The sequence below is a fragment of the Tasmannia lanceolata genome, unplaced genomic scaffold, assembly GCF_043159265.1.
Source record: "Tasmannia lanceolata isolate RefF3 unplaced genomic scaffold, GAP_Taslan_0.1 ptg000037l, whole genome shotgun sequence".
NCBI lineage: Eukaryota > Viridiplantae > Streptophyta > Magnoliopsida > Canellales > Winteraceae > Tasmannia > Tasmannia lanceolata.
Genome location: NW_027518714.1, coordinates 15,411,019 through 15,435,596, shown reverse-complemented (window position 1 = coordinate 15,435,596; position 24,578 = coordinate 15,411,019). Strand labels below are relative to the sequence as shown.

Below are 24,578 nucleotides of genomic sequence, written 5' to 3'. Positions count from 1 at the left end.
TCCAGACATATTCCCGTCTTTTATCTAAATGCCCACAACCAAAAACAGCATAAGGCTCTCACAATGAAGTGGAGCGGAATTATCAAAATATTAGAGCGCTGATGAGGTGTTAGAATTGTCCAATTTTTATGGGACCCAACATTCTTGTACAATTCGATGGCCCACTAGATCGATAGCCACAAATAATACAAAAAAAAAAAGGGGGGAGAAGATGATATTTTCATCCCTGCATTACGTGCACGCTCCCTCTAATAACATGATTTGACGTGAAAAGTGGGCAACTTTATCGCTTTTTGACGTCAGAAGAGGGGCGCATGCGTAATGGTGGTGCATCACCCAAAAAAAAAACAGAAAAGCTCCGTTTGCGTGAACATTACTACCCGCAATCCTTGGAATGCGTAATTGGGGCAAGGCTTACCTCAAAGCTCGGCTAATTTCGTACGTTACTCTTCTCCCCGCCACCTCATCTATCAAGTTTGAAGTTTGAAACTTTCAAACGATTTCCCAACCACCCAATCTACAAGAAATCTACCCGTTGGTTCCCGCCAGCATATTGATCCAACCGCTCCGATTATCCGAGACAAGTTATGGACGGCTGTAATTTGTTCTCTGCTGGCGTTGGTTTTTCTCAACAGAAAGACAAAAGGATTTCAAAGATCGTCTCTCTTCCCATACAATCCGAGCTCCTCTTGATTGGGATTCCGGCAATCCCCCTCCAGATTGCCGGATTTCTGACTGGAGAAGCTCCATAACCCATCATTTCTACCACCATGGCGGCGATTAGCAATCCCACACCATCCGATCCAGAAACTAATGCCGAAAAATTTGATCCCGCCACGATTATTGAATTGAAGCCGTCCGAGAAGAAAGCATTACTCGAATTCAAGACCAAATTAGAAGACGCAATCCTAGGAAATCGTCTATTCGAAGCCTCGTATGACGAAATTTTGACAGGGAAAACCTCATTAAGGAAAAATAAAAGCTCATTAGAGAAAAACAAAAGCTCATTAGGGAAAACCCACACGCCAATTTCCGACCCGTGCCCTGCTAATTCTAATGTAAGAGAAAATATTGAAAATATTTCATTATGGGGTGTACCACTTTTACCTAGCAAAGGTCATGAAGGTCTTGATTCAATCCTATTGAAATTCTTAAAAGCAAGGGATTTTAAGTTTTTGGATGCTTTTGAGATGCTTAGAAAGACGTTGAAATGGCGAAAAGAATTCAAGATTAATGGAATTTTGGGGGAGACTTTGAGGACTGATCTTAAAATTGTGGCATACATGAAGAGTGTAGATAAGGAAGGGCAGCCTATATGTTACAATATTTCTGGGTATTTTAGAGACAAGGCTTTGTATAGTAAGACCTTTGGGACAGAGGAAAAATGTGAGGAGTTTTTGAGATGGAGGATTCAACTCATGGAGGAGGGTATTAAGAAGCTAAGCTTTAAGAAAGGAGGTGTGAATTCCATGGTTCAGATCACTGATCTGAAAAACTCGCCTGGGCCCGCGATGAAGGAGTTAAAAATTGCTACAAAGAAGGCTCTGTCGCTGCTTCAAGACAATTATCCCGAATTCGTTTCAAGGAATGTAAGTATGGAAGAAATTTTTATGTGTTTTCCTGTGAAAGAAACAAATTAATAACAAGAAACTAGTTCCTTCCTGTTTTGTTGGTTGAAAAGAAGGGTCCCACAAAAATTTATGCCTTGACCCAGTTCTCATTTGAGTGGGTGGGTCCCACTTGACTAGGCATAAAGTCTCTGTCTGGATCAATGGTAACAGCCAACTTTGGATCCCGCTAGGGATCATGTATGTGAAATCAAGGCCGTTGATCTTAGTACAACATCATGAGTTGACCCAGATGGTCTTGGTCCCATCCCGAACAGAAATCCCATGATGGGTAAGATTATGACTAAAATATCAATGTTTAATTCACCTGGGTGATGAATCACTGCATAATACAAGATATCTGTACAACAAAGACCCACAAGATAAACTAGGGAAATGATAAATGCGCCCCTTTTCATCACTTGGGAGTTGGGACGCCCAACTGCAGTGTATGTGACATTCAAATTCCTTGAATCCCTCTTACGTGAAGTACATCAGCCCCTCTGGAGTCATTGATACACTGCTGCTGGGTGTCCCTAGTGATGAAAAGGGGCGCATTTATCATTTCCCATAAACTATTAGAATCATCATTCTAGTGCCTCAGGGTATCCTTGCCTTCTTGATTGGTTGGTGATCATGTTCATTTTTGTTCTAAGAATAGGATTTTTTTTAAGAATCGGACCGACTTAGCAAAGTATTAGCTGTGTTTAGCATTTCTTTTACCTCATATTAATTACTTTGATTTTGCATGCAGATATTTATAAACGTCCCTTTTCGGTTCTATGCTTCTCATACATTGTTTTCTCGATTCTTAAGTCAAAGAACTAAAAGCAGGTGCATCTTTGCTCGGCCTTCCAAAGTTGCCGAGACTCTTCTCAAGTAAGACCTTACACCTGTCTGATATTAATACTTAAGTGTAAATTTTTTAAGTATTTTTTGATAAACATATATCCATTTGTCTTATTAAATATGGCTTAATGAAAGGTACATAGACCCAGAAAACATCCCAGTTCAATATGGAGGGCTTAAAAGAGAGAACGACGACGAATTTTCGGAGGAAAATGAAAGAGTTTCAGAGAAAATCCTCAAAGGTGGAGGGTCGGAGATCATTGAAATTCTAGTGGCAGAGGTACTGATTTTTTTTCTTAGTTTGATATTAGGTCACTCATTTAACTCCTTATGATTGGGCCTCACGACATCAAGCCTGCGTGATCTGGACCGTTCATTCTTGTGCACTCACCATAGGAGATGCTATAGGTGTACTGGATGATCTCAACTACCCAAGTGGAACCTTGGGCTCATCATATTAGTGTCATCTCTCAATATGAGGCCCAATATAATGGATGGTTCAGATCATTTTTTGACATCAAGTATGTGGGCCCAATCTTGAGTGACTTATACAGCATCATTTCCATACTATTATCAACCTCTTTAGATTTTATGTTATAATGACCTTCTTGTTAATATTTTGTTTTCTTAAAATTGAGCAGCCAGGGGTGACTGTGGTGTGGGACATGACTGTGGTGGGATGGGATGTCACCTACAAGGAGGAGTTTATACCTGAAGATGAATGCTCATACAGAATACTAATCCAAGGGGAAAAGAAAATGGAAGAGAGTGTAAGAAACTCCTTTTATATCAACGAACCAGGGAAGGTGGTCTTGACCATAGACAACCGTACCTTAAAGAAGAAGAAAATTCTCTATAGAACAAAGAGCAAACCCACCATCCCCTTGTATAATTTCTCCAGATAATAATATATAGATCTTTTGCCTGCTTGTATATTTATTTACTGGGAATTGCTAGCGTCCATTGCAAAAGGCATTTCGTGGCTGGTCTGTCGCATTTCAGACCACCCACCTCGTGAATGGAGACAAAAGCTTGAGCCTAGCAAATCCCTTATTTATTTGGATTTTCTTGGGCAAGATGATCTCACATTGATCTAATAGAGAGGGTTCTAGGGGACTCAACTATTTAATGTTGGGACCGAGGTAGAATTCACCCTTAATTTCTCAGATGATATTAAAGAGTTTCCAGGGACCCGTGGCTTCTCCACTCGCCCAACCAATAACGTCGGTAGAGTCTCCCTCCACTAATAAGGGGTCAAGATGATGAATAACAAACCACTTGAGTCCGTACAATAGCACCCGAGCTCCTGCCTCATTGGACTCGCATATCCCAATTGGGTTGGAAACTTGGAATATTGGAATATTGTGCTGCCATCTGTGTCACGGATGAGTCCGTCGATCCTTATTCGACCCGTCTTACTTTTAGCACTGCCATCAAAGTTGAGCTTATACCATCCACCAATGGGTGGCTCCCAAGATGGTGTACGCCGCTTTTTGACATTTTTTCCTCCAAATGATTGCATGCCAATTTCTCAAAATATCGGATTCGATTGATTATGCCTAAGCTATTAGATAAATCTTAATCTCCGGCGATACTCTATTCTTTATCCTCAAAATTCTCCTATTTCTCTCTTGCCAAATGTGCCACAATATGCAAAGGGAGCCATGCCCCCAAAAAGATCGACCTGACGTTCCAAAATTCCTACTTGGCCAAAATAATACGGTTTTTGAGATTTTAACTTTGGAATGTCCATGAGACACCGAACCTCTTAATAATTACACCCCACACAATCGCTGAAGAGGAACAATGAAGAAGGACATAGTTCAGAGATTCTTCTGCCCCCATTCATTAAGGATGCATCTACTTTAGGATTTCTCATCAATATAGAGGGAAATGGAACTTTAGAATGAATTCAAATTAGCTCGCCCACCTCAGCAACTCATATATTTCACATTTTGCTCTGATCGAGAAATAGTGAAGGCAAATAGTATTAGCACTCTCATCAATTTTGGTAATGAACTCTCTTTACAGAGACTATATGGTGGTGTATTTCTGGGCAAAAACAATGTAGTGTGTTTGCATGATCTAAACCATTGATTTGTTGGTCCGCGAGTGCCCTAGCCTTTCGTTGGGGGTGGTGATATCTAAAATATCTAGTCCAGTCTCCCAGTTCACATGGCTTTGATTCTCTCTGTACCAGTCTTGAACCATACACCTCATGGCAACAGGAGTACTAATTGCCACTAGAGCATATAGAAGATTGATAGTACACATGGCTAACTTGTCATTTCACCTTATGGCTCTCTTTGTAGGGATTTCACTTGAGTTTTGGGTTCCAAATTATCAAAAACCTCTGTTTGGTTGCTGTTAGTGTTAGACGAATGAAATTCCTCGAGACAACCAGGGGCATCTCTTAGTTGTCTCCTGGTGTGTCAAGACGAAAAAGAATGTCTCCAGCTCGAACAAATACAAGGAAAAAAGTACAAAAGATGAGAATCCATAAGAATCCTATATTTTTCGGCACGTTCTTTCCTGTATTGACTCATGTGTCCCGCCTTAATTCCCATCAAACTCCCACGGATGTCCTTTTTCACTTCTTCTTTTTCGTCATTTCCACTTCTCATATGCCCTTGCACATGAGTTAAAAAAAAGCCGGTTGTCTCCTTTTTGAAGGCTTTTTCCTGTAATTGTCATAATTTTTCATTTTCTTTGTACTTTTTTCGGTAATTTCTCTATTCTACTTCCATTTTCCAGTAATTTTTCATTTCAAACTTAGTATCCTCATGATTATTATTTGTTGCTATTATTTATTGCTAGCCCACTTTTGCACAAATCCTACTTTGCTGATCTTTGAAGCAAAGGCTGTGAGACAAGCTGAGAAGTAGCCTCCGAGAAGGTGGCTAGCAAATCCCTGCACAAAAAAAAAAAAACTCAACAAAAACGTCAAAAATCCGCATGGCCCATGGGTCGACCCGGCCCTCACTGGCCGGGTGTGCGTCAAAGCCCAATGACCCGTCAAATTACCCGACGGTTGGGATCATCCTAGGGAAATGATTTTTGCGGCACAGCCTATTTACATGGTGGCCCATGCAGCCCCACAAAAATAGTAGCGCCTGCATTGTTTGGGTGATCTAAACCGTTCATTTGTTGGACCCCGGAGTAAATAGGATGTGCCTTGAAAATCTTTTCCATAGGCTAATCCTCACCCTCCGATCTGCTGAGGTCTAATTCCTCTTATAAAAAATGCCACGTACATTTCTATTTTATTGAATACATTTGCAGGGAAGAGTGGTTAACATTTTATATTTTATATAGTGTAAGTCCTGATAGTGAGTATTTTAAAAAAAAAAGTACAATATGGCTTACATCGTAGGATTATCCAAACCATCCATTTCATGGGCCACAATGTAAGTAGGTTGTGTGCCAAAATTCATTTCCATAGGATAATTACAACCCTCCAACCAATAAATGTTTCCTAAATATGACGTTCCTCTATAGGCTGCAGGGCTGGGATCATCACATGGAAATGTGTTTTTTGGGAACACCCTACGCACGATGTGGCCCATCAATTGGACGGTTTGGATCATCATATGGTGTAAGTTATACAATACTGTTTTCTTTGAATAGGGAGTCTAAGAAATATGTTTTTGGTTTGCAGGATTTGTCACAAAATTCTTGTTAGAATATATATGGTGTAAAGCCCATGTAGTGAAATATTTTTTAATAAGCCGTAGGGGTCCCCGTAAAACCCCAACTTACCTATAAAAAAGAAAAACTTATATTGAATATTTTACGGCCTACACCATAGGATGATCCAAACCGTCCATTTAATGATCCAAACCGTCCATTTCCGGGTGATTTTTACCTGGCCCGTTTGACCCATTTCCCCATGATTTAGAAGGAAATGATGTGATTATGAGAGTTTTATATAGTGTAAGTCCTGATAGTGAGTATTTTTTTTGAAAAAGTATTGTATGGCTACATCGTAGGATGATCCAAATCGTCGATTTCATGGGCCACAATGTAAGTAGGTTGTGTGCCAAAATTCATTTCCATAGCATAATTACAACCCTCCAACCAATAAATGTTTCCTAAATATGCCGTTCCTCTATAGACTGCAGGGTTAGGATCATCGCATGGAAATAAATTTTTTTTTTTTTTGGAACACCCTATTTACGATGTGGCCCATCAATTGGACGGTTTGGATCATCCTATGGTGTAAGTTATACAGTACTGTTTTTTTTAATACGGAGTGTAAGAAATATGTTTTTGGTTTGCAGGCTTGGTGTAAGCCCATGTTGTGAAGTATTTTTTAATAAGCCGGTAGGGGTCCCCGCAAAACCCCAACTTACCTATCAAAAAAGAAAAAAAATTTACTAATTATTTTACGGGCTACACCATAGGATTATCCAAACTGTCCATTATTTTACTGATAATCCTTTGTTCACGCAAATGCACGTGCATTTTTACTAGGGGCAATAAAAGGGGGCAGAATTTTGCATAGATTCTAAAAGGGTATCAAATTTGGCTCTTGCCCTAAGATAAGAAAAGAGAACTATTTTTTTGTAATTCCTGTCATGCATTTAGAGCTTATTAAGTTTTAATTGAATTAAATTATTTATAACAAAATACTAATCGAGATAATCTCCCTAATATTTTCAAGACCAAACACTAGTCTCAGTTAATTGCATATTAGATTTCACCCAAAACCTCTGAATGGGTGTAAGAAACATTTATTTCACTAGGTTCATTAATAATCTTACTTATGAGAAAAGCCTAACAATAAGAAACAAGAGAAACAAAATGAAAATGAACTAAACAAAATTTTGAAGTTCTTTAAATTTTGTGTTTCTCCTCTCATACAGGAGGCTTCTACTATTCTTTATAAGTGCACCCTTTTTACTCTCTCCATCCCTTCTATCATGGTCAGCCTCTTACATTTCTTGAGCTTTCCAACAGAAAGCAGTGCATAGAGATTTTATTATCGTCTCTCCCTGTGTTTTATGGAATTAAAAATGACATTTATCTACCATTCACAAGAAATTTCATACTGTAAGCAAAATTAGTTATGTATCTAATAGTAACAGTAAGTCAATAACAACTGGTAAACTATATATACTCAAAGCTATCAACATAATCAGGACCCATTCATTCATCCATTTCTCTTACTATCAATGCTCGCTTCACTGCTCTCACCTAATGGTGAATTCAAATTTTCAGCCTCTTTTCCAGTGCTTGCCTCCTTTTCCTCCTCCTTTTCTGCGGCTACATAGCCGGAGGAACTTCCAGACATGCTGGGAGTAACCTGGGTCTGTCCATCTACCTGAACTGCAGCCTCTGTTTCTCCGTACCTAGAGAGGACTTGCTGGAGCTCGTCGTGAAGATTCAGAGCTTCGAAGAGCAATGCCTCGTCATCTCCCGCACTTTCAATGATCCTCTGTATGACAGGCTGGGACTGCTTGCATTTTTCCAGTATGCTCAATATCAAATCATCCTGCCCATAATTGTAGTAGTTAAAATAAGAACACTGTAAGCCATGAGTCTGAAGATATTTATACCACATATGGCCCCAGATGTCAAATCATGCATTGCAAAATCTGAGGTACATCAGAAGCAATAAAGTGTGAGAGTGAGAACTGGCAGGCCAACATCGATTAGAAGGAATACTATGGGACCCACCTCTAACAAGCCTACCCTAATACCCTTTTTTTTTTAATGATAGCCGAGTGTATTGCAAAAAGAAGACCGAGATGGTCAAGGTACAAAGGACAGGAAGTAACAAAAAGAAAATACAAGATTAGCTAGAAAACATCATGGAGGGAGCGAATCGAATATTGCCAAGGTCTCTTTTGAAACTCCATCTCTAGTAAGTCTATCGGCTACTTCATTAGCCGAATGCCGAACATGCTTAAATTGGATAGATAATGGCTTCATCCAATTGAACATTTTATCAAAGAATCTATCAAATCTCCCAAGGATGGTAAAGTGATCCATTTAACCACTTAATAACGTTTAAAGAGTCCCCTTCTACTCTCACTTTGTCTGCTCTGTTCTCAGCTTTAACCCCTGATGGGCAGCGCGAACCTCAGGTTTTGATACATCTGCCACCCGTGAAGGCCCAAAGTACTTCCCCATGATCATTCCTACCCTACCCCATTACCTTACATAAGCCCTAGACAACTTCAAATGACCTTATAGCCCTAAACCTTGTAAAACACCCAGAACTGATCTTGCTTGATTAAGGAAGATCTATGCTAAAAATAAAGAATTTGCTTGTTGGATCCCCACCCCCATTTCCTGAGGGGGAGCGGCTGGGCTGTGTTCTTTCGCTGTTGGCCAGAGGGACCAAAAAAAAGCTTGGGTGGGCCGCTAGAAAACAAGCTTGGGTGGGCTCCGCACAATAAACAACAGCCAAGTTTTATAAAGAGGTGCTCTAATAGCTGGATGAGAACCCTTCCAAACAAAGATTTCATTAACCTGGCAGATAATTCTAAAAAAATTGTATTCGATTTCAACCTTCTGATCAGGTTATCTTCATCAAGTGATGATCTCCACAATTTCCCTTGATTAAGCACAATCACTTTCCCCTCTTTCTTCTTTCCTTCTGTTCTTTGTATTCCAAATTATCTTTTCCCCTCCTTTTCACCACCCTCGGTTGGGTTCATATACATCTCCCCATTTCAATTCTACCCCTCTCCCATCTTTCGTGATCTCGATCCCTTTCTGATGCAGGCACATCCTTCTGGATCACGAAAATTAACGGCCAAGATTGTTAGATCCATAATAGGACTGCCCAGGACCCTCAGATTAACAACCAGGCAATCCGGATCGTCGATCAAACCCAAACTTAGGAGGAAGAATACCTTCCGAAGGACGATCAACATGAGGTCAGAATGGAGACTAGATCAATGGCCCACGTTGATCACAGAGCTTCAAGAAATTTAGATTTACTAGGAATTACTTTTTCCACATTATTAAACCATTTTAATTTATTACGTTGGACGAAATTCATGTAGAGTTGGTCGTTCAAAGTAGAGAGATTTTAGGGAAGTTTTAGTGTTTTATTAGGAGTTGGAAGTTTTAATAGAATTTGGAGTCGTTTTAGGGATAGTTTAATATTTTCATTCTTTCCTTGTTTAAGTAGAAATATGAATCTTGATTAAATTAGTAAAACTCCATGCAAATTTCTAAACATACAACATTGTAACCGATTTTTATAGCTTTTGAATATGAAATAAAATCAGCTTTGCTTTGGAGAAGTTTCTCCATTTATCATCTATCATCCCAAAGATTTTCCCTCGATTAAGATTGTCGCACCAAAAAATGTCACAGCCACCTACTGTTGTTGTCGCGAAAGTCCCTTCAAAGTAAGCACACAATCAGCCCTATAAATTGCTGTAGGTACACACTACACACCCATATCCCCTGTTTTCCTCTACCGATTTTTACACCCAGAAAACTACACTTGACAGTCCTGCGAATCTCCCTATTTCTCACCTAAACAGCCATATGAATCCAGCCCATCTGCAGTCGAGAATAGCCATCATCCCATCCACTTTAAACCTGCTCCTATGGTCCGGCCTGTCTTAACCCAGAAACCAGTATTTTCTGATTTATTCTATGACCTTGCCCAGCCTGAAACCGCTCAACTACAATCCTAAGATTAGCAGCCAAAACCGCTTAGAAAACCAGCTAACCGACCACGTTACAGCAGCAGCTGATCAACACACCTCATAGCCGTCCCAACCTTTCCATTTAAAAACCTCAGCCGACCAACCTTGAAACAACCCACCCAAAACCTCAACTCCCTTTCTTGATCAACCGAAGATCACCCTCATCCTCTCTTAAATAGCCTAAACTAATTTTAACTACCTTTCTTTCTCCCCTTAAGAATTCTTCAAGAACCCCTGTTGCCCTACACCCTTGTTAACCGAAATATATTCTTTTTGACTCTTTTAAATGCCATATTCAATTCTTGAAACCGATTACACCTTATTGTTAACCAACACTTTCTCCCTTATCCAACTTATCCAACTACCTCCTTGATTTTCTTTTCCACCTTAAATTAACCTCCCATTAGTTCATCCTTAGATTACCAACACAACCACCTTCCTTCATTAAAGATTTCCATTATTTTCAACTGCCCTTCATCACTTTCAATTTCTCATGTCCTTTTCAATCTTTTCACGTCCCTTTCTTCCCTTTTACTTAGTTTTCCCTTCCTTTTCCTTCCAATTTCATCCCCTTCTGCTATGCCTATCTTTTGGTATCAGATATTCATTCTGCTGCGCCCACTATATGTCACTTTCTAGATCTTGATCTTCATGATAGTGATCTCTTTCATGATCTTGATTCTCTTTTCTTATCTCTTTATTTATTTTGGATGAGATAAGCTATCTCTCTCCCCTATCTTTGAGACCACTTCAGTAGGACCACGCCAGAAGCCCAGTACCTCATCCCAGGTACATATCCATTACTTCTTTTCTTGTTAGCCTGCCCATATTTCCCTTATTTTTCCCATCAACCTTAACCCTAATCATCTCCCTCTAATTCCCCTTGTTCATGCGCTAAACCTATCAAGCCCCATTAGTCTTATATCCTGCTAGAAACCTTTTGGGCTATAGTTAGACATTAGTTAGTAGTTCTGATAAACTTATATCGAGATCTGATTTCTTTGCTTAGTTAGTTGATTTTCTTTTGATTAGAACCCATGGTTGGAACTTTTATTCAGATGAAGTGGGTTCTATTGATGAGCCAATTTTAAAACTTTGGATCAACACGAACGTTCTAGCTGCTTTGATTATCATGTGCTGTTAATTTCTATTTGGGAATTTAAGTTGGTATTTAACTGAATTAGAAATCATTCTTATACTCCCACTCCCAAGTTCTGGCAAAATGATCCGTGTGACTGTATCAAAAAAATTGTACTCAAATTCTACTTTTTTTGGCAAAATTGTGTCTATCGAAATTGTTATACCATTGAGTTGAGTAGAGACTGTATTTACAACGAGTGAAATCATCCCATTCCGCCATCACAGTGTATTCAGACTTTGAGAAAGTACCTTTGTGCCATTTTGCATTTCTTTTATTTTCTCAAAAACTATTGTTAGTTTAAATTCTTATATTTTTCAGAAAATTTGCACCAACAGGTACCAGCACACCGCCACAGTTTACCTTGCAGAAAGCTTCAGGCGGCGGTGACGTGAGGAAGCTGGAACTGATTTATTTTTCATAATACTCAAAATTTCATGACAGCTCAAGTTTGGCATCTTGCATAGTCATAAAATTCATACTAACCAAACTTAAATGCTGAAGTTAATTTGTAAGAAGATGGGTGACTTGACCTGATAAAAGATAGAAGTTCTTCATAAAAGCTTAAATAGCTTAATTCCTAAGATGAAAAATATCATAGGAGGGTGGAAGGCCTTTTGTTATCTCTTATTTTTATCTTCTCGTGTATCCCTTGTGCTTTCCTCTCTCATGTTTTGTATTTGACCATCTCGGTCCTTCTCTTTGAATGAAATTTCAACCATTCAAGAAACAAAAAAACTAATGGGAAGTTCGATAAATAATTCATATCCTAGCATAGGTTTAGATAAGCATGTATTACGAGCACCGAAAACAAGTAAAAGTCAGCAATAGATTTACCTTGACAGGTTGCTGTTGTGTCTCAGGGTTTACCATAGAAGAGAGAAGATCAATGCTGTTTCGAGTGACGACAAGAATTTCTTTACTTTCCTCCGACGTAAGGATGAAACCGTGATCTGCAAGGGGAATTTGGTCCATATTGTATGCATCCATGTTGGAATTAGGATATTCTTCAGGAAGGGGCATTGGCTGCTGATCAACACCCAACTCCATTGAAGAAAATGTGGTTGCCAAATTCTCATTATCTTGCCCGGAAAATGGTATTCCTCTTGCTTTCAAGCCCTATAAATGGCATTACAATCAAAGTTGTCACTAAAAAAAACTCGAAGAAAAATCTCATGTGATCTCCACTCCATTAAAGAAAAGCTACAAAAAATGTGGACAACAGAAACACACAGCCATACCCACATAAATAGTTTTTTTTTTTTATGACATAGGGTATCCACACACACGGCCAAACCAACATAAATAGTTTCCAACTTGGTTATGGACTTATGGACATAATCAAGAATCATCAAACAAAGAGGAGTCAGATGGGCTATTTACCGTGCTGCCTCTAAGAGGAGTGTGTCAACAAAGGAGTATACACTCCTTTAAGGGGAGTAATGATACAAGGATATTATCCATTGTGGGATTAAAATCCACATATCAAGCTGAACCTTAAGCTACAAATGTTCAAATTATTACATCTTAACAAGGCCCTGTTTATTTTGGATTTTGAGAACCGATTGTGAGCCCAAAACAGATTATTGGACTCAAATTATTGAAGAGGATGACATAAAGAAAAACGCAAACACCAGTACCTCAGCAGACATAAGAGTGTACTAGTGTAAGTTATAAATAAAGAGGATAAAAGATGGTAGAACTTACCACATAAGTTTGGTAAAATACGGGCAGATAACCGAGATCACCAGACTCACCCCACGCCTGAATCAACTGTAAAGCTCTTTGCCGACTACTATAATGAGTTTGGGGATTATCAATCATCCTCACCATCTCATCTAAAACCTTCTCTGAAGCAATCTCTGAGAAAACCTTATCACAATTCATAGCACAAGCCTCCAACAGATCGAGGCTCAACCTCTGGCTTACCGTGTTCTTACTAGCAATCTTTTTCTTTATTGCCCTTACGACCTCAGGCCCGCTCAACTCCTCGCTGTTAAGCAAAGCACATATCCTCAAATTTATACCCCAGTTGGGCTCTTCCAAGCTATCTAATGTAGCTTCATCCACCATTTTTGATTCTTGTGTTTGGACTTGTAGAATCTCCTTCATCTTACCACTGACTTTTCGACTCATTTGAGCGCCCCCAGTCTTCAAACGTTCCCCCAATGCACCTAACTTAAACTTGTCCATTTCTTCAAAAATTTAGAAGCCCAAATCCAAGTTTCTCTAGAACCCAGATTTTGCTCCTAAAAATCTTAAATAAGCTTCTCCCAATGTCAATCTGACTTCCTTCAAAGCACAAGTTCAATCATAAAACAGATTTAATAAGAAAAAAGAACGATTCAAGTCCAAGAAAACACTAATCCTCTTCTTAGGAGGATTCAAGAACGATTTAAGCCCCCTTGAATTATGTAATCCTCTTCTTTTTTAATATATATCTGGTAGGGGTCCTGCCTAACCCCAGCTTACCTACCCCAAAAAAAAAAAAAAAAAAACACTAATCCTACTTCTCCAATGTCAATATGCTAACAGACAAATTCAAAATTAGTAAGCAGTACAGAACAAATCCGAAGCTCAACTTATTCATAGTATAGAGAAAACCACAAGGCACACCATACCAATTTTCAAAAACAAAGAAAAATCACGGAAACCCTTTTCCAAAGTCAAAATTAGAACAACCCCAAATCCATGACCTTCTGTAACTTCTAGAAAGGCTGACCCAACCCCACTAAAACCCTTGATTCAACAAACTCTAACAAAATCTAAATTTACTTCCTACCCAAAAATGTAATCACCAGACATTTCAAAACCCTAATAAAAATTCAGAAGAATTTTCTAAAACCCTAACCCACTTCACAGGCCCTCATTCAACCCCTCCCAAACCCAAATAAAATTTTAAGAGAACCCTTATTCAGCAAACTCAGAATACCCAATTCCAAAATTAGTAGAAATTTTAAGAAATCATCAGAGAATGAATCCCAAATCACCTTTTGGATCCAAACACAACTTCCCATCAAAAAATCAAATCCAAACCTAGCCAAAATCCTTATTATCCAGCAAACGCCGTACACTAGAAACTAAATTCAGGGTTAATCTAGAAATCTAGCATAATTTTGCCAAGAAATTGAGATGAAAAAACAGAACAAAAGAAAAAAAAATCCTAATGGATTTTTCTATCATACCCTGGAATGGTTTGTGTCTCGATTTGAAGCTCTGCCTCTCTCTGTTTTGTGCGAGAGTTTCTGAAAGAAATGGCAGAATAAGTCGTGATGAAGAACAGCTGTTTTTTTTTGTAAATACACGTGTCACCTTTCTGATAGAGACGCTGGGCAAGAGGTTAAATCCTTGTCTTTTCCTTGTTACTTACGTAATTACGTTAACTGAGATTCACATCCAATTAGGAAAATCTCCACAGTATGATAGTCTTATAATTTCTCATATACACAAAACGTCTCTTCTCAACCCTATACATTATGGTGGGGGCCCACTATTTTACACCTCCTCAACATGCTATGGTGAGGTGGGCCCTCTATTTATCCCTAATGTTAACCAAACCTATGCATTAGTGTGGGGACCACCATAATACACATCATGTTTTGATTGGGTGGGGCCCACCATTGGCGTGGGACAGGAATAGTACTACTCTTATCTCTTGTAAAGTGATTTTCTCATAAATACTTAAATCTACCTCATGCAATTAAAGCATTGAGGAGAGTTAAGAAATCATTTAGTTTTGTCTCATTTTACAATCACACACGAGAAAAAGAAACTGAAAAGAGGGTTTTTCTTAGGGAGGAGGAGATGTATGAATCTGCCCAAGGAAAAGAGAAAATAATAAGTAGGATGTAGGCATGTAGCAAGCAAACGTCTCTTCTCAGTTGTGTTTTATTATAGATAGAAGGTAGCCTGAGTACAAGCAAACAAGGCTTTATTTACTCTTTAACATTCTCACCCTAGTCTAGTAGCCTCACAAACAGAAACTTAAAAAGACTAGATTTCTCTTTTCATCACGCAGAAGCCTTTCCTTGGGACGAAGAGCGGCTTGGAGAAAGGATCTGCATCTCATGATCTCTGTTATACTTCAATCTCCTTGCTTCATCTCTTGAGATCCTGTACGAGTTCATTATCACTTCCTCGGGCATACCTCGGAGAGCAGAGGTCTTTCCGACTAATGGATTGGTCATGGCATTGTCGTTGGTCTTGAAGGCGACCCACTCGAACCCATCATTTCCAGCCTGTTTCACGACCGCGAACATCTGTGGGACGATCAGAAGCTGACCTTGATGGAGTTCACCATCAAACACTGTGTTCCCCTGGTTTCCAACGATCTGAATTCGCCCATTTCCTCTGGTCACATACACCACACTGTGGGCGTTCATGTTCCAGTGAGGTGCAACAAGAGCATTCTGCACACATTGAGGGCATTTTGGTCAATGTGGGTGGGACATAATTGTCATTTTCAAGAACAAGCCATACTACTTAGATATAATAAGGTTTTTAATATTGCCACAACCATGTATTGAAAATTGCACTAACCCATCTTGTCTTCTTTTACTATTTAAAGAGATGTCAGAGGTTATTGTAGAAAAGAAAAGATGGGTTTATGCGCTTAATAAATAACTTACCCTGTAGAGAACTCCTCTCTCAGCACTCATCTGAAGATTTCGGAGAATGGGGAGCTTGTGGCTGTTGAGGGTGGCGAGACGTCCACCTTGAGAAGAGAACACGTCAGCACGGGTGGGGTCCGCAATGTTCTCCCTAAGCTTTCTATTGCAAAATGTCTCTTCTAACCCGTTTTCACGACTCCTCCTTTCTTCTTCCTCTTGGCTTCTTGGTGGTCTTGCAACTCTAAGCCCATTTTCAACACGGACGATATTGCCCCTCTTGTCATCCCTGTTTTGGAGTTTCCTTGCAGTGTCTAAGGGCACGTCGAAGGCCTCAGATATGGTCTGTTCGTCCAACCCGCTTAAGATATTGTCACTGCGTGAGCCCTCTTGGCGGCGAGAAGGCTCGCGTTTGTACTGTTGGGATTGCTCGCTTTGATATTGTTCGCTCCCGGCTAGTTGGAATCTCTTCATCAATTCAAATTAATCAAAACAATAATCAGTCTCTTTTGCTCATGAAACAAACCAATTACTCAAAAAGATTTAAGTTGTAGAGTTGGGAAGTTTTACAGCGTATAGTCTATTATTTTTCAAAAATTACTATATACGGCCCACATCATAGGATGGTCCATCAAATGGTATTGATTGGATCATCCTATGGTGTGGGTCTTACGGTATTTTTAAAAAAAATACCGGACTATAGGGCCTTATCACACCATATAAAAACTCTGAACATCTACTACTACTAATAAAAAAAGACAACTTAATTTGGCTTAATTACTCTGAGATTTTGATCTAGCTGGTTGGCATTGCTACTGGTGTCATGGACAACGACGACAACAACGGGTTCCTCGCCGTCGTTATAGCACCAATGTGAGACTCCCGCGGGAAAGGCGAGGATGTCTCCCTCTCGGAAATGTTGGATCCTCTGGTGTTGGTCACTGTATCTCTGCCCCCGTTCTTGTTCTGATTGTCTTGATTGCTGAAACTGTTGGAATGTTTCAGGGCATCCGGGTATGACCGGTCCACTGATTCCCCTACCTACATCAATATAAACATACATTTAATTAATTTGTAGTTATTTCTACAATATTCTTAAGCATCATAACAATAGAGAGGGAAAAAATGTTTAAGAGATAGTAAACGTGCCTTGAACGATATAGGAGAGTTGTGGTGCATTGGAGAAAAAGGGCAAGAGGAGTCCTTTGGGTTGGATGGTATATCGAGTGGCTGCAACACCAGCGCATTGGAATTGCTCGTTATTTTCGTCCCAATGCTCTGTAAGGCCGGCCTCGGCCTCAACTTGCCTGTTGGGTTCGAGAGCACTCAGACTCTGGATCCTGCACTCGCTTTGTTCTCTCAGTCGTCTTTGCTGCCCTTCCCTTTCTCTTGTCTGCTCTATCTGGCCTAGAGAGCCATTGAAGAGGAGGAAGCAGAGAGCAATTAGTGGAAACAAAGAAGTAGCCATTGATAGAAGAGATGATGGTGTGAGGAGTGTGTTGAGATGGGGGTGGTATTTAAAGGCTAAAAACTAGGGAGAGGTATTGACACATAAGAGGTGGTGGGTGAGAGATGGGGTGCCACTCTTCGCTTTGCATGGCTCCTTGTGGCAGTTGTGAGCACTCGTGTTGCCTCATATATAATAAATCAGTTATGGTGGGTATTCCAAAGAAATAATACGCAACAAGGTGCCCACCAAGAAAATCCGGTTTTGGCTCATTCGCACCCCCTATGGGATGATTCACACCACTGGTAAATTAAATTGACGTCAAAAAGCGTTAAAGTCCGACGGTTTTTACGCGCTTTTTGACGCTTTTCGATATCAAAAATCACGTTCAAGGGGTGCAAATCGTTCCACAGGGGTGCGAATTTATCATCTCCCTTATCAAATGGCCAATAAAGTCTTTCTTTTAGAAAAATAAAGCAATTTTTTGTAGACGTAAAAGCCCTTCACTCAACTCTAGTTTAAGTGATTAACTTATTGTCAAAGAAAAGTTTTGTGACCAGCCAATCTTAAACATAAATAGTCTGTACGGACTTATCATGTTGGTAATTGGTGTCAACACCCCCAAGTACCAACATAACACTCAGTGCCCATGAACAAACCTCCATTGCATCTATTGCTTAGTAAACACTACGTGTTCATATACCATCTTTTATAGCTGAAAAGGATATCCCCGGAAAGGATATCCCATCCCTATTTCCCTTGCCTACCCATCGTTGCTCCAGGCTATCAAGGATGATAGAGATGACATCTCATTTCAAAGGTAGTAACCTGTCCCCTTCTGCTCTTTCTTTTGTTTATCTCCTGTAGTTCCTTTTTTCCTGTTTTTCCGTTTGATCCACTGGGGAGCCTGTTCCCCCTTGGCTGGCGCTCATGCCCCCTTCTTGTATTCAATTGCTTTTTTCTTTAATGAAACCTGGTAGGGGTCTGCCTAACCCCAGCTTACCCATAAATAAAAAATAAAAAAAATCTTTTATAGCTGAAAAAGGCAAGGTTGGAACTGTATTTCTTGGCAACTCCCTCTCTGGTTCTTGGAAATTTCCACCAAGATAAGGAAATTTAAATCTATTGTAACTAAAAGCAATAATCATCTTTGCCAACTTGCTTTCTGAGTCGTGGGTAGTGTGGTTTTCAAGGATGACTTTTATGGCTTGTCTATCAATTGGGTTGTTAGGATTGTCCGATGATGAGACTTCTATTGTTGGCTCTGGTGATAGTCAAGAACCTTTTAAATGTTGGGACCCCTTTGTATGCAGCAATATTGACTAGAGAAGCTTAAAGGAAGAGCATCAATAAGCTGCCCCAAATTAAACAATTCACTACACCATGTAGGACCCACCTAGTTTCGGTACATCTTGGCCGATCTAGGGATGAATGTTTCAGATCAATGTTCAACGAGTACTTGGAATATATTTTACAGGTTAAGGTCTTGGTACTATATATAAATCCCTGGAATTTAAGCAGGATGACAGAGAATTGAAAAGTAAGAGGATATTCAAAAAATTCCTTCTATTTTTGTTGTAAAGACAGGTGGGATGGTCGGGTGATTGACATAAATTCTACGTGGGACTTGCATGAATGGGTGATCATCCAAGAATTTTATTTTTTATTTTTTATTTTTAAATTTTAGGTGGGCCCGATCAACATTGCTGGGCCATCATTCAAAATAACACCGAACAATTATCTCTCTCCACAGTGCCGATTTCGGTTAGATTTCCTGGATTCCACTTGCGTTTCTAGTCTGCCCATTGCTTGAGCAAAATTACAAGCAAGATAGGTAAACCATACAAAGACCTACGAGGCGAGTAGACTGAGTTATGCGAGAGTTTGTGTTGAAGTAGATGCAGGTGTGGATCTCCCAGATCATATTGATATCAAGACCTCTTTGGGATTATCACCAAGAAATGGAATATGAATGGCGACCCTCCTCATGTATGGACTGGACGTCTTTCAATCATTCAAACACCATGTGTCCTAAAAATCTCCCAATGAAGAATGAAAAAATCCAGAGGAAGGAATAGCAACCAGTTATAAGGAAAGAATCAAACCTCATGGAAGACGCAGAAGACAAGGAAGAGAAAGACCAGATTGAAGAAGCTACGAAAATTAGCAAAAGCACAACCATGAATGGGGATCCATCTGTCACGGAAAAAGGAAAGGTTGAAGCTGGCATCGTTAAAACATCCAACCCATACTCTGTTCTGGATCAAATCCGGCTCCAGCCATCCACCACGTACTACCAATAGCTGCAGTATACTTGATATCCTGGACCCTGAAGATGAGGATGTGGATGATGAGGAAGATGAAAATCAGGATAAAGATGATGAGGCAGAGGAAAAGCAAAATGAGAAGGAAAATGAGAAAAATGTGGGCAATGCAGAACAAGTTGCTCACAAGAAAATTTGGCCAAAACGCTCCCAAAGAGCCCAACATAGCTCTTCCAAATTAGATGATTATGTAATCCACAAGTATTGAGCATTTGATCTCTTAGGCTTAGTGTTTGTTACTCATATGTGCCGAGCCTTGGTTATCCCTAACACTCGCTTGTTCCAAGTTAGGGTTGGTTGTGTACTTTTATTGTATTAATTCATTAGTATTAGGCTTAGTGTTTGTTGCTCATATGTGCATAGCCTTGGTTATTCCTAACTCGCTTGTTCCGAGTTAGGGTTGGTTTTGTGCTTTTATTGTATCATCTTTCTCTTTATCTAATAAATCGGTAGGGGTCCCGCTAAACCCCAACTTACCCATCAAATAAAATAAAATAATAATAACACCGAGCAAATAGGCATTGAAGGTTTCAAGGGACCTGCAAAATACAGATCTATCTTACCTTCTTCGTGGATTCACTTGCTTTTTGTTTCTTTGCTAAGATTTGGTTTGTTAATAGGAAGGTTCCCAAGGTGCCCTTGTAGAGAACCTGTCTTGTTTGCCTACTGGAAAAAGCTATAAACAACCAACCTTTCTTCTTTTTTACTATCAAACCTGTGGGAATTCTGACAATAAGAAATTCTTGTTTTTTAGCATGTGCGTTTTTTAAAGAGTTGTAGAAAATGCTTCTTGGAAAGACTAAAAGTTTAGTCTCACATAGGTCATGAGCAAGGATAGTAAAGAGTAGAAAACAAGCATCCTTCCACTCTTCGCTCCTACTATTAAAGCACATGTCATTTTGCAAGTGTGAGGAATAGAAGTCCCCATTTGCATGCGAGGCGTCGGCAATAGGGTCCTAGTAGTGCTCTTTGGTAAATTTTACACTTCATACATACATACGAAGAGCGATTGGGACAGTTAAAAAACTTTTAGGTTGAAACTGGGTTGTTGATCATGATCCTTGTTGATCTTGATCGAATGGTACGAACGTCTGTGATCGGCCTTGAGTGGGTATGATCTAAATCAATCTCTCTCTCTCTCTCTCTTAATTATTACAATTAAAGAAAAGGGGTCTGTTAACTTAATTAAGGTGCATTGAAAAAGTAAATCTGCACATTTTTTGAGAAAAAAAGACTCAAAAAATATGTAAAACTCTTAATCCCTATGTAAATTTATTGTAAATTTACATTTTCAATGCACCTTGACTGCACCTTAAGGAGTTCTCCCCCCTTCCCCCCCCTCCAAAAAAAAAAAACAAAAAAAACAAAAAAACAAAAAAAAACAAACAAATAAAACTAGCTGGTTTTGGGATGCATCGTCACAGCCATTGTTTGATTGCGGACACCAAGAAGGGTCGAGAGAAATCTCATAGCATTACACTAAGATTTCAATATCCCCTTCCCTTCCCCTGTCTTCATTGCTCTCCTTACGAGACCCACCACCCGACGAACCCATTAATCACCATCACCGGTAGCTATCTCCTTGCCGAAAATGGCCCATAAGTAATCCATCTAGGTGCCCACACTTTTAAGGACACGTTAGTACAATGATCTTCATGTTGCATCTGTCTTTTGATGAACTTTGTATATGTAGTTAAACAGAGAACATCTAGCATTTAAAACGATCTTCATGGATATATTATCTTTTGATAATATTGTGGACACATATAGCAGAAGTGAGGTTTTACTTACAGTGGAGTCAGGTTTTACTTATAGTAATCAATGTTCCATCAAGACCTTGGGGCCCACTACGTTCATCAATTGCTAAAAGAATTAGAGACCATGCGCACTATGTTGTCTAATAAAAAAATTCACTCAAGCCAAGGCACCAAACCCAAGCCTACACTTGGCCATAGGCCCAAATTCAAGCCTACACTTAAATAGGTCCATGTTGAGCCCAAGCCTTCGTACACTTGGCCCAGCTAGACTAGGCCTAAGCAAGCCAAGGCCCAAGCCCAGGTCATTCATAGGATCTGAAGCCATGAACCAAGCTCAAGCATGACACATGATCAGCCTTGGGACAAATGGGAGTGGCACCTTGTTTTGTATTCTTCTTTGGAATTTGTTGTTATGCGGCAACCAGAATACTCACGGTTGGGATGAGGGGCAATGCAAAGTGAAGAGTGGCACTCCATCTCTCACCAACCACCTCTTATGTGTCCATGCCTTACCCTAGTTTTTAGCCTTTAAATACCACCCTATCTCAACACACTCCTCACACCATCATCCCTATAATTCTCTTCTATCAATGGCTATTTCTTTCTTTCCTCTTCTTGTTATCTGCTTCCTCCTCTTCCATGGCTCTCTAGGCCAGATGGAGCAAAGAAGAGAGAGGGAAGGGCAGCAAAGACGACTGCGAGAGCAAAGCGAATGCAGGATCTAGAGTCTCAGTGCTCTCGAACCCAACAGGCGAGATGAAGCCGAGGCCGGTGTTACAGAGCATTGGGACGAAAATAACGAGCAACTCCAATGTGCAGGTGTCGCAGCCACTCGCTACACCATCGAACCCAAAGGACTTCTCTTGCCTATTTTCTCCAATGCCCCACAGCTCTCCTATATCGTTCAAGGTACGTCTCGTTTCTTAGCTCTCTATTCTTGTAATGCTTTATATTCTAGAAACTTATATATCTGTATATTCATGCAGGTAGGGGAATTACTGGACCAGTCATACCTGGATGCCCTGAAACTTACCAACAGTTTGAACAATCTAGACAATCAGAACAAGAACGGGGCCAGAGATACAACGACCAACACCAAAGGATCCAACATTTCCGAGAGGGAGACATCCTCGCCTTTCCTGCCGGAGTCTCTCACTGGTGCTATAACGACGGCGAGGAACCCGTCGTCGTCGTTGTCGTCCATGACACCAGTAGCCAAGCTAACCAGCTCGATAAAAATCTTAGGGTTAGTCCTCTTAACAACCGTACCTTGCGTGGTGGTCTTGTCCTATAATAATTTAGGAGTGCTAAACTCAGGAATCCACTTTTCAAAAACCAGATGAAAGGGCTCCCCGCGCCCGGTGGAACGTCACCAAGGTCACCACTGGGGGCGCCCTTTCATCTGGTTTTTGCAAGGACACCCTTGAGTTTAGCATTCCTCTTAAAATTATTATATATTATCATATTTTACTCCACCCATCACTGTCATTTCAAATCCGTTCACCTCTTTAGCCTATTTCCTACATGGTGATCATGGTTCCCAACAGTTATCTTAGCCAAAGAGATATTATTAATGTTTCTTCATTGTTTTGATTAATCTTAATTTATGAAGAGATTCCATCTAGCTGGGAACGAGCAATATCAAAGCGAGCAGTCCCAACAGTACAAACGCGAACCTTTCCACCGCCAAGAGAGCTCACGCAGCGACAATATCTTCAACGGCCTCGACGTCCAGACCATATCAGAGGCCTTCGACGTGCCCATAGACACGGCAAGGAAACTCCAGAACCGGGATGACAAGAGGGGCAATATTGTCCATGTTGAAAATGGGCTTAGGGTTGCAAGACCACCCAGAAGCCAAGAGGAAGAAGAAAGGAGGAGTCGTCAAAACGGCTTAGAAGAGACCTTCTGCAATAGAAGGCTTAGGGAGAACATTGCGGACCCCACCCGTGCTGATGTGTACTCTTCTCAAGGTGGACGTCTCGCCACCCTCAACAGCCACAAGCTTCCCATCCTCCAAAATCTTCAAATGAGTGCTGAGAGAGGAGTTCTCTACAGGGTAAGTAATTAATATCCATGAAGAGCAATATGGTTTTTTAAAATATTAGGTTGGGAAAGGATATTTCCACTAATGGTGATTATTAGTTATTACAGGCCAGTGATATTTGCACTGCCATGTTTAATAATTGCATAAACTCAGCTTGTCTTTTCTTTCTTAATTGGCTTTTGAGAGCTTTTTGGGAAATGCAAAACCCTTAGGACAGTTGTTAAAATAATAAAAGCCAAGATGAGTTAGTGCATGCAATCATCAAAACATGGGAGTAATCTTAGTTGTATTATTTTTCTTAAAAATTTCAATCATGTCTTAGCTACAATGACCAAAATACTCTCAAATTTTGCAGAATGCTCTTGTTGCACCTCATTGGAACATGAACGCGCATAGTGTGGTGTATGTGACCAGAGGAAATGGGCGAGTTCAGGTTGTCGGAAACCAGGGGAAAGCAGTCTATGATGGTGAACTTCGTCAAGGTCAGCTGCTGATCATCCCACAAATGTTTGCGGTCGTGAAACAAGCTGGGAATGATGGTTTGGAGTGGATCGCATTCAAAACCAATGACAATGCCATGACCAATCCGATCGTCGGAAAGACGTCGGCTCTTCGAGGAATGCCAGAAGAAGTGATAATGAACTCGTATAGGATCTCAAGAGAGGATGCAAGGAGATTGAAGTACAACAGAGACCAGGAGATGCAAATCCTTTCTCCAAGCCGCTCTTCGTCCCAAGGTAGGGGTAGGGCTTCTGCATGATGAAAACAGAAATGTAGTCTTTTTTAGTTTCTGTCTGCGAGGCTACTAGACTAGTGTGAGAAAGAGTAAATAAAGCCTTTTGTGCGTGTACTTTTGCTACCTTCTATCTATAGTAAGTGAGATGAGATGTTTGCTTGCTCCTCTATTATATTCTACTCGTCAAAATGCGTGCAGTACATTTCGCGTAAGAATAACCACAAATTAAGTAATGGCCTAAAAATAGCTGTAAAACCTACAGAAGTGAACTCTATGCATTTAGATAGGCATAAGCAGAAATGAAATTTTTTTATGATAAAGACCATTTGGCATGTGAATTGGTATAAATATTTAGCATAAGTAAACCCTAAGACAATGTGATTAAGAAGCCTT

General features: G+C 40.0%; 4 protein-coding genes across 4 annotated transcripts; 2 read left to right on the top strand and 2 right to left on the bottom strand.

Moving 5' to 3' along the window:
* The first annotated feature begins 639 nt into the window (after positions 1–639).
* On the top strand, positions 640–3,389 carry LOC143862207 (patellin-4-like). The gene is made up of 4 exons (XM_077373217.1): positions 640–1,589; positions 2,362–2,486; positions 2,592–2,736; positions 3,098–3,389. The coding sequence occupies exons 1-4, from the start codon at positions 771–773 to the stop codon at positions 3,359–3,361; spliced, it is 1,353 nt and encodes a 450-aa protein (XP_077229332.1). The 5' UTR covers positions 640–770; the 3' UTR covers positions 3,362–3,389.
* Positions 3,390–7,251: 3,862 nt separating this feature from the next.
* On the bottom strand, positions 7,252–14,611 carry LOC143860698 (ENTH/VHS/GAT family protein). Its single transcript, XM_077371479.1, has 4 exons — positions 14,453–14,611; positions 12,975–13,559; positions 12,105–12,386; positions 7,252–7,950 (listed from the first exon to the last, which is right to left on the bottom strand). Exons 2-4 carry the CDS (start codon positions 13,458–13,460, stop codon positions 7,609–7,611), a joined length of 1,110 nt encoding a protein of 369 aa, XP_077227594.1. The 5' UTR covers positions 13,461–13,559; positions 14,453–14,611; the 3' UTR covers positions 7,252–7,608.
* A 513-nt stretch (positions 14,612–15,124) lies between these two features.
* On the bottom strand, positions 15,125–17,380 carry LOC143860697 (cocosin 1-like). Its single transcript, XM_077371478.1, has 4 exons — positions 17,020–17,380; positions 16,656–16,911; positions 15,896–16,342; positions 15,125–15,676 (listed from the first exon to the last, which is right to left on the bottom strand). Exons 1-4 carry the CDS (start codon positions 17,340–17,342, stop codon positions 15,278–15,280), a joined length of 1,425 nt encoding a protein of 474 aa, XP_077227593.1. The 5' UTR covers positions 17,343–17,380; the 3' UTR covers positions 15,125–15,277.
* A 4,574-nt stretch (positions 17,381–21,954) lies between these two features.
* LOC143860549 (13S globulin basic chain-like) lies at positions 21,955–24,348 on the top strand. The gene is made up of 4 exons (XM_077371238.1): positions 21,955–22,311; positions 22,389–22,648; positions 23,015–23,461; positions 23,805–24,348. The coding sequence occupies exons 3-4, from the start codon at positions 23,432–23,434 to the stop codon at positions 24,207–24,209; spliced, it is 435 nt and encodes a 144-aa protein (XP_077227353.1). The 5' UTR covers positions 21,955–22,311; positions 22,389–22,648; positions 23,015–23,431; the 3' UTR covers positions 24,210–24,348.
* The last annotated feature ends 230 nt before the right edge of the window (positions 24,349–24,578 follow it).

Excerpts from the sequence above, each read along its gene's own strand:
- LOC143862207 (XM_077373217.1), top strand. The coding sequence starts at position 771 with ATGGCGGCGATTAGCAATCCCACACCATCCGATCCAGAAACTAATGCC. Across the intron at positions 1,590-2,361 it reads CCGAATTCGTTTCAAGGAAT|ATATTTATAAACGTCCCTTT; the intron begins GTAAGTATGGAA and ends TTTTGCATGCAG. Across the intron at positions 2,737-3,097 it reads TTGAAATTCTAGTGGCAGAG|CCAGGGGTGACTGTGGTGTG; the intron begins GTACTGATTTTT and ends AAAATTGAGCAG.
- LOC143860698 (XM_077371479.1), bottom strand. The coding sequence starts at position 13,460 with ATGGACAAGTTTAAGTTAGGTGCATTGGGGGAACGTTTGAAGACTGGG. Across the intron at positions 12,387-12,974 it reads TATTTTACCAAACTTATGTG|GGCTTGAAAGCAAGAGGAAT; the intron begins GTAAGTTCTACC and ends TGCCATTTATAG. Across the intron at positions 7,951-12,104 it reads CACAACAGCAACCTGTCAAG|GATGATTTGATATTGAGCAT; the intron begins GTAAATCTATTG and ends AATTATGGGCAG.
- LOC143860697 (XM_077371478.1), bottom strand. The coding sequence starts at position 17,342 with ATGGCTACTTCTTTGTTTCCACTAATTGCTCTCTGCTTCCTCCTCTTC. Across the intron at positions 16,912-17,019 it reads TCCTATATCGTTCAAGGCAC|GGGAATCAGTGGACCGGTCA; the intron begins GTTTACTATCTC and ends TGATGTAGGTAG. Across the intron at positions 15,677-15,895 it reads AGAGAGGAGTTCTCTACAGG|AATGCTCTTGTTGCACCTCA; the intron begins GTAAGTTATTTA and ends CAATGTGTGCAG.
- LOC143860549 (XM_077371238.1), top strand. The coding sequence starts at position 23,432 with ATGAGTGCTGAGAGAGGAGTTCTCTACAGG. Across the intron at positions 23,462-23,804 it reads AGAGAGGAGTTCTCTACAGG|AATGCTCTTGTTGCACCTCA; the intron begins GTAAGTAATTAA and ends CAAATTTTGCAG.